Source organism: Centrocercus urophasianus, unplaced genomic scaffold, assembly GCF_019232065.1.
Source record: "Centrocercus urophasianus isolate 14NV4802_14NV808 unplaced genomic scaffold, USGS_Curo_1.0 seq_786, whole genome shotgun sequence".
In the NCBI taxonomy this organism is placed as follows: Eukaryota; Metazoa; Chordata; class Aves; order Galliformes; family Phasianidae; genus Centrocercus; species Centrocercus urophasianus.
The window spans coordinates 29,882-37,323 of NW_024885406.1; the positions used below are offsets into that span (position 1 = coordinate 29,882).

General features: G+C 46.4%; 1 protein-coding gene across 1 annotated transcript in view; it reads left to right on the plus strand.

Moving 5' to 3' along the window:
- Positions 1-7,169, plus strand: part of LOC122171051 (polycystic kidney disease and receptor for egg jelly-related protein-like) — a 7,841-nt gene extending 672 nt beyond the window's left edge. Inside the window, exons 3-4 of the mRNA XM_042838382.1 lie at positions 416-1,794; positions 2,398-7,169. Of these exons, the coding sequence (XP_042694316.1) occupies positions 416-1,794; positions 2,398-7,037 (6,019 nt within the window). The 3' untranslated portion in view covers positions 7,038-7,169. The remainder of the gene's footprint in view (positions 1-415; positions 1,795-2,397) is intronic.
- Positions 7,170-7,442: the final 273 nt, after the last annotated feature.

The window sequence follows — 7,442 nt, forward strand, 5'->3', positions numbered from 1 at the left end:
TCTGTCCCTGCGTAGAGACAAGCTCGGGAGGAGGATAGAGGGGAGTATCTTGGAGCCAGTGTATGGCATCCTAACATTCCCACAGAGTGGGACAGTTCTGCTCTGTGTAAAGGCCCTGACTCCTTGAAAGTCTGTTAGATGTATTTTGCTTCTGCCGCTCTAATGAACAACCTCACAGTATGTCTCCTAGTTCAGAATACTGTACCCATACTGGTTAGAACATTCCAAACCTATTGCAGCTTTGTGAGAAAGTGTTTGTTAGGTAATTCGGTAGCCATGTTCCTAATATATGTTCCTAAGATGTATACGGTATTCTTACTTTCCACATCAGTTATTTCTAAGGATATGTTACAGCTTAATTCTTTAGACCAATTGCACTTTTCAATGCTCAATGCAGAAACAACTCTTTCCACAGGTACCGGCCAGCCCCAGGAGCGACAGCGGAGGCAGAGAGCACAGAGAGGCAGCCTGCCTCCCCGCCGCACTGCCGCTGGTACCTGAATTGGGGTTGGGTGAAGAACACCTCCCTCTGGTCAGGGCAGCTCACGCTCCAGTCAGGCCTCTCCCTGGGAAGCGCTCTCTGGCCGGTGGCCTCCAGTCTCATTACAGTGCAGTGCTCATCTGCCTCATGCGCCGCACCCGAGTGCCTTTATCGCAACTTGAGCATCGAGATGTCAGCAAGGTGGGCTGCCCAGAAGAGCTCACACACATACCGTGATGGCACGAGAAGCGCCGCCTGCTTGTTCCATTGCTCTGCTTTCCCCGGGGATCCTGAGAAACACCAAGGGTTCGTGGCAAAAGTGAGCAGCACCCGAAATGGACTGACACCGGCTCTCCCAAGCGTCAGGGATGACACTTCAAAAGCAACAGAGCTGGCAGTGCTTCACCAGGAAGCAGCCTGCAAATTAAACTCGGTTACAATTCAAAAACCTCCTCTTCATACCTCTGTCATACGTCAGAAAAAGGGGACAACGTTTTACCTGTATGCCAGAGTGCTAGTGGACTGCAACCTCCACGTGTCCATAAAGCCTCAGTGGATATTCTATGCTGTTAAGGACATGAAAACTAATCCAGACTGGGACCAACCTTTAAATATATCAGCGATGCACGGTGTCAACACAGTACAGCTAACGGTTCCCAGCTGGACCTTGGATTATGGAATGTATCAGGTCTACTTTACTGCTTCAGTATATGTGCTCGGGACCAAAAGATCCTTCAGTAAGACAGACAGGGTTTTCATAGAGATAGAGAGAAGTGATCTTGTGGCAAGTATTGCAGGAGGCAACTTCCGGACAGTGGGCTTTTTTGATAATTGGACTCTCGATGGCTCCGTGTCCTACGACCCCGATTCACCGGAACGACTAAAGGGACTCACGTTTACTTGGTACTGCACTAAGAAGCTATTGGACTATGAAAGCATGAGAATCAGTGCGGGAAATAAATGTCATCCAGCCCAGAGGGATTTGAGGTGGCTGACGTCTTCAGGGGCTGTTCAAGTGCTAGCACCGGAATCGCTCCCGGGAAACACTGTCTACCACTTCCGTTTAGTCATTCAAAAGGATAGAAGACAGAGTTATGCCGACCAAAGCGTAAACGTGCAGTCTGGCTTCTCACCTCTCCTGGATGTGGCGTGCCTTGAAAACTGTGGCAGCGCTGTAATTCCGACAGAGAGGTTTACGTTGTCAGGCAAATGCCTCAACTGTCAAACAAGCAGCCAGCCAGTCCACCACTCATCGCTTTGGATGGAAAATTCTTCAGAAATTAGCTTTGACTGGTCTTCCACAACCTCAACAGGTGAGTTTGGTGCGTACCTTTCTATACATGCTCTGACTTTTACCAGTACTGCAGATCAATCATACATACTGCTACTACAAGTGACTACCTGGGGCGGTAGGTCATCCCTCTACAGATATGCATTTAAAGTAAACTCTCCACCCAGGGCTGGCAAGTGTAGCGTCAGCCCACACCGCGGTACAGCTTTCCTGACAAAATTTGTTGTCCAGTGCAGTGGATTTTCGGACAGCAACTTACCCCTGACTTACAAAGTCATAGTAGCTTCCGACGTATCCAAAACTGCCAAAATTAACTCGGTGGAGGACAACACATTTGGCACAATTGTGTACTTTGGCTACCAGCCTAGAATGCCTCCATCTCCCCTCCCAGTTGGTGTCCCCTCTCGGAGGTACGCTCTGACACTGTACGTTCAAGTGTGTGACTCTCTGGGGGCGTTTACCCAAGTGAGTCTGCATGTCAGAGCACAGAACCCAGTGAGAAGTCGACCGCTAGCTGTTGTGTTTCATGAACTGTTTGCCTCAGTGAGTGGTTTAAGTGCGCCCATGACAGCTTATCTCCAGACCGGAGACTATTTTAATGCGGGTTATTTGGCTTATCTTGCAGCTTCTGTCCTAAACTACATCGAAGCCGCACCAACACTCCCAATACCCAAGGCTCAGTTGAGGGAAAGCCTGCTTAAGGCAGCTCTGAATATTTCGGTTGAGAGCACGATGGAAATTAACCAAGTGGTAGCGTCTCTTTTTCAAGTCACAGAGCAACCTGAGGAAGTGAATGCTCGATCGCAAGAGATTGCCATTACAAAACTGACTGAAGTAACCGGGGTGTTGAAAACACAGAGGAATGAGAGCCGCTGGTCTGAACAAACAGAAATTCAGACCACTGGAATTCTAAAATGCTTGTCCAACATCCTAAGCGCTGCTCTTCTGCGTCGCAGGAAGGTCAATGTTAGTGCAGTCACGCAAGTCTTCTCCATCATGGAAAACTTAACTGAGATTGTTTTCCAAGGCAAAGTCCCTGGGGAGGAAGACACTGTCATGGAAACCAGCAACTGGAAAATCACTTTGATGAAGGACGAAAACTGGGATGTTGCAAATGCTTTCTCTACCACAGAAGCCTGCAGGAATTGTTTCTATCCAACACTAAAAACTGGAAACTCTTCAAGGTTGTCTTACAATGCCGTCATTTCCACTGCCCTGTTTGAGTTTGATGAAAACCCTTTCCCTTGGTTGAATTATACTTCAGGAATTGCAACAGCCATCTTGGGCTTCAAAATGGCAGAGGCCAAGGCTAATGGGGATCTGCTAGGGATCCTGCCTGAAGAAGCAAACGTCCTTATTGCTAGGAAAGATACCAAATCATTAACATTTCAGTTAGCAATGGGACCTGATAAAACACAAACCTACACAACCGGAGGATTTAGTCTGGAGGTGAACAGAGATACCAAGATCATATACATCCAGATCCTGACCAAATTAGAAGTGGCTTTCCAGGTGCTCGTGTTCACTGGCACTAATGTCACTCAGAATTTTCCCATCGCCTCTTTTGATGCTTTTCACAACATGACAACGGTGGCAAGCAAAACCAAGGCAGTGGATGAAGAGTGTAACATCAAGGCTCCTTACATCATCTGCCTCACCGAGTCAGTGCTGAACGTCGCAGCTCAAGGAAGCGGTGCTCAGAGTCAGAACATTTCCATCGTCTTGCTGACCCCCTACATCACAAGGTATCCAAACATGAGGCTGGTGAGCATACACACTTTTAGCGATCACTGCTTGTTTCTGGGGGGAGTTCAAAATCAGTGGAGGGAGGACACGTGCAGACTTGGTTCCCTGACCAACTGGCAACGGGTACACTGTGTCTGCAGCATGAAGCGGAGTCACAGGAGCCGGTCAGTCCTCACTGCTTCAAATACATCCACATTTGACATCAAGTTCCTGGCAGCCAAAGTCATTGTGACCCCCAACAGAGTAGATCTCAAAGGAAACCTAATAGCGGACATCCCTAAGAACCCCGTGACCCTTCTAACAGTGCTCTTCATTTTTGCAGCCTACTTTCTTTTGTCTCTCTGGGCCGTGCGGAAAGACAGGGCTGAGATGGTCAGCAAAGACAAAATTATAGTTCTGCCCGACAACGACCCCTTTGATAAAGTCAGCTTTTTGGTCACTTTGTACACCGGCAGTCGCTGGGGAGCTGGAACCAGCGCAGATGTTTTTCTTCAGCTCATCGGCCAGAACGGCACAAGTGATATCCACTGCTTGCGGCATCCACAGTTTCCTGCTTTCCGTCGAGGAAGCACTGACTGTTTTCTCTTGACTACGAAGGAAGACCTGGGAGACATCCGCGCCTTCAGGGTCTGGCACAACAACAGAGGCCCATCGCCAGGCTGGTTCTTAAGCAGAGCCAAAGTTGAACACGTGTCCGCTCGGAAGACCTGGTTCTTTATGTGCAGGAAATGGCTTGCCCTTGACAAGGGAGATGGCTTACTAGAAAGGACATTTTCCGTCACCAACCCAAAAGCACCTCTATCCAGAAAGGATTATTTTTTGATTGATCTGGCCAGTGGTCTGAAAGAGGGCCATCTATGGCTCTCCGTTTTTGCTCAGGTTCTCACTGGCACTTATAGCAGGCTCCAAAGGTTATCTTCCTGTCTAACAATATTATTATTAAACCTGTCTGTTAACATTATGTTCTTTAGTGCTGACAGGGATGAAGAATCTCCAAGACACCTGAGGTACTTGAGATCAATTGCCATAGGCATTGAATGTGCTTTGATTACAGTACCTGTGGAAATGATTATAATGGCCTTATTTAAGTATTCCCAGAAGAACCCAGAGAGAAGTCTAACTCTGCTTCCTGGGAATCTTAAAACCTGGAGAGTACATTTGCAAAAAAGGAAACGTTCAGAAACGTCAGCACAATCTGGTAGCATTAGTTCCCCGGAGAACGTTGCTGCTCACAGCGATTCTCAGGGCCCGACGCATAACTTGAGGAGAAGAAGAACTGAGGGAAAGACGAGAAGCCAGGGAGCTCCCCAGAACAGCAGTAACTGCCCAGTTTCTGAAGGAGGTGCAAGTACCGCCGGAGACAAGGAGCAAACAGGAAAGAATTCCCGTCCAAAGGTTAAGGCCAGGCAGAGAAGAGTACCGTCAAATTCCAATTTCAGCAATAACGGCGCAAAGGAAGCAGGTAACTTGCAGGAAGAAAGCAAGCTACTCAGCGTTAGCTCTGTGCCTTTTTGCAAGAGACCACCCATAGTTTGTTGTTGGTGGTGTGTCTATCTCTCGTGGGTGTTAGTGATAATTGTAAGTGGGGTATCGTCATTTTTCATTGTACTGTATGGTCTGTCTTACGGCTACCAGACTTCGCTGGAGTGGCTTTTAGCGTCGGCAACTTCCTTTATTCAAAATGTGTTCTTTGTTTCAATCATAAAAATCAGTTGTTACTCAGCTTTGAAAACAGTTCGTCCAAAATACTGTGAAAACATTCCATGGTTTACCCAGGATCTCTCTTCTGAGATTAAAGCAGAAAAGGAAGCAATGAATGAAGAAGAGATGCGGGAGAAGCACTTCAAGCTTGCCCAGATCAGAGACACCAAGCAGTACAAGCCTTTAAAAGATGGGGAAATTGCAAAGATGCTGGAAACGGCAAAAATTAAAGTCAGGGCATTCATTTTCATAAAAGATGTTATCGGTCACCTTGTGGTTTTAGCAGTTGTCTTATGTTTTGCTTATTCTACTGAGAACACTAACAGTTTCCACTACAACCAATTTATTCGGAACCAGTTCTCTCCCAGACTCCCTGCTGTGGTTAAGCTGGCAGATATTTACACGTGGGTGAACGACACCTTCTTGCCTTTGATCCACAACGACGTTCAGCCAACTTTTCTTACCGACAGCTCATCCAAAATCATCGGTTTGCCTAGGATGAGGCAAGTGCGGGCTAAAGGTACTGAGAAAACGTGTTTCCACCCTCACAGCTTTGTAAATAAATTTGTAATCAGTAAAAGCCACTGCCTTCACAAATACGGCAGGGACCTCGAAGAGAAAGGTGACTATGCTGGCACGTGGACAAAAGTCGCCAACCGTTCTTTTTCCGAGGAAACCAGCAGTTACCCTGGGTTTACTTACCAACCAAACAGGGCTCCCTGGACTTACTTCTCATACGGAGATCTGCACACATATGGACCAGGAGGATACACGTTTTACTTTTTCCCTGAAGAAGGAAGACGTAATTCAACAACAAGGCTGGATTTGCTGCAGGAGAGCAACTGGCTTGATGAAAAGACCTGGGCTGTGATCATCGAACTGACTACGTTCATGTCTGATGGAGATCTCTTTTGCAGCATTTCAGTCATATTTGAACTGTCTGATTTTGGGATCATAAAACCAACTTTGTCAGTACACTCATTTGCTGTCCCCATTTTCCATCAGCAAACTAAAGGTCAACAATTGTTTTTCCTAGCTGCTGTTGCCTTTCTGCTCATGTACGTTGCAGATGGCCTCTACAGCATGGTCCAAGGAAAAAAAAATATTTCCAGGACAATCAGCTTCATCTTAAAATTGGCATTCTTCCTGATTGTTCCTTTCCAGGTTTTAAAGTTCAAGATGGGAGCTGATATCGTTCATTTTTTCTTACTTTATCCAAACGATTTCATTCCTTTTCATGCAGCTTCTCATCTAGATCAGAATCTAAGGAATACTTTGGGCTTTTTGGCATTTCTTGCAGTTTTGAAGACACTAAAGTATTCTCAATTGTTTTATGAGGTGCGTCTGGCTCAGAGATCAATCTTGGCAGCCCTTCCTGGGATCTCCTCAATGGCCTCTGTGGTGGTGGTGTACTTCTCTATCTTTATGGCTCTTGGCTACCTTGTGTTTGGCCAGCATGAATGGAATTACAATAATATGATTCACTCAGCTCAGACCGTATTCTCTTACTGCGTGTCTGCTTTCAGAGATACTGCATTTTCATCCAGCAGGCTGATGGGTGGTTTTTTCCTCACCTCCTTCCTGCTGGTGATGACCTGTGTTTTGATCAACCTCTTCCAAGCTGTTATTATGTCTGCCTATGGAGATAGGAAACAACTTGTCTGTGAAGAACCACCTGATGAAGCAAGAGCGGTTGCTTTCCTCCTGCAAAGGATGAAAAAGATGCTGTGTTTTCCAATCTGTAGAACGGCCAAAAGAAGTGACCCCAATCTTTGCCACGGTGTGCCCAACGGGCAAGCTGAGAAGAGAGTTCAGTGACATTCGGGCCTTGAGAAAAGAAAAGCAAACGGGGAAAAATGGTTTGTCTTGTAATAAGAGCAAAGCAAGATACTATTTTCCAGACCACCTCTAGTCTGTAACGCTTGTGTTTCAAATAAATGTTTTAAATTATTTTCTTGTGGTTTTTTTTTTCCATGGATTTTGTAGGATTTAAACTTTTGTTACTGAGATTTTCTCAGCAGAGACAAATTGTGCGGAGGATATTTTGCACCCATTTCAGCAGCACATGTTGCTGGGGTGCAGTCTGCTGACCCAGCAGGGAAGGTAAGCGCCCAGCTAGTTGGTTGCTCACTGCCTATACAGCAGGATGGGCAGGGAATTGGAATGGCAAAGTAAGGAAAAAACAACACGTGGGTTGCAGTCTGTGAAAGAGGATTTCCGAAC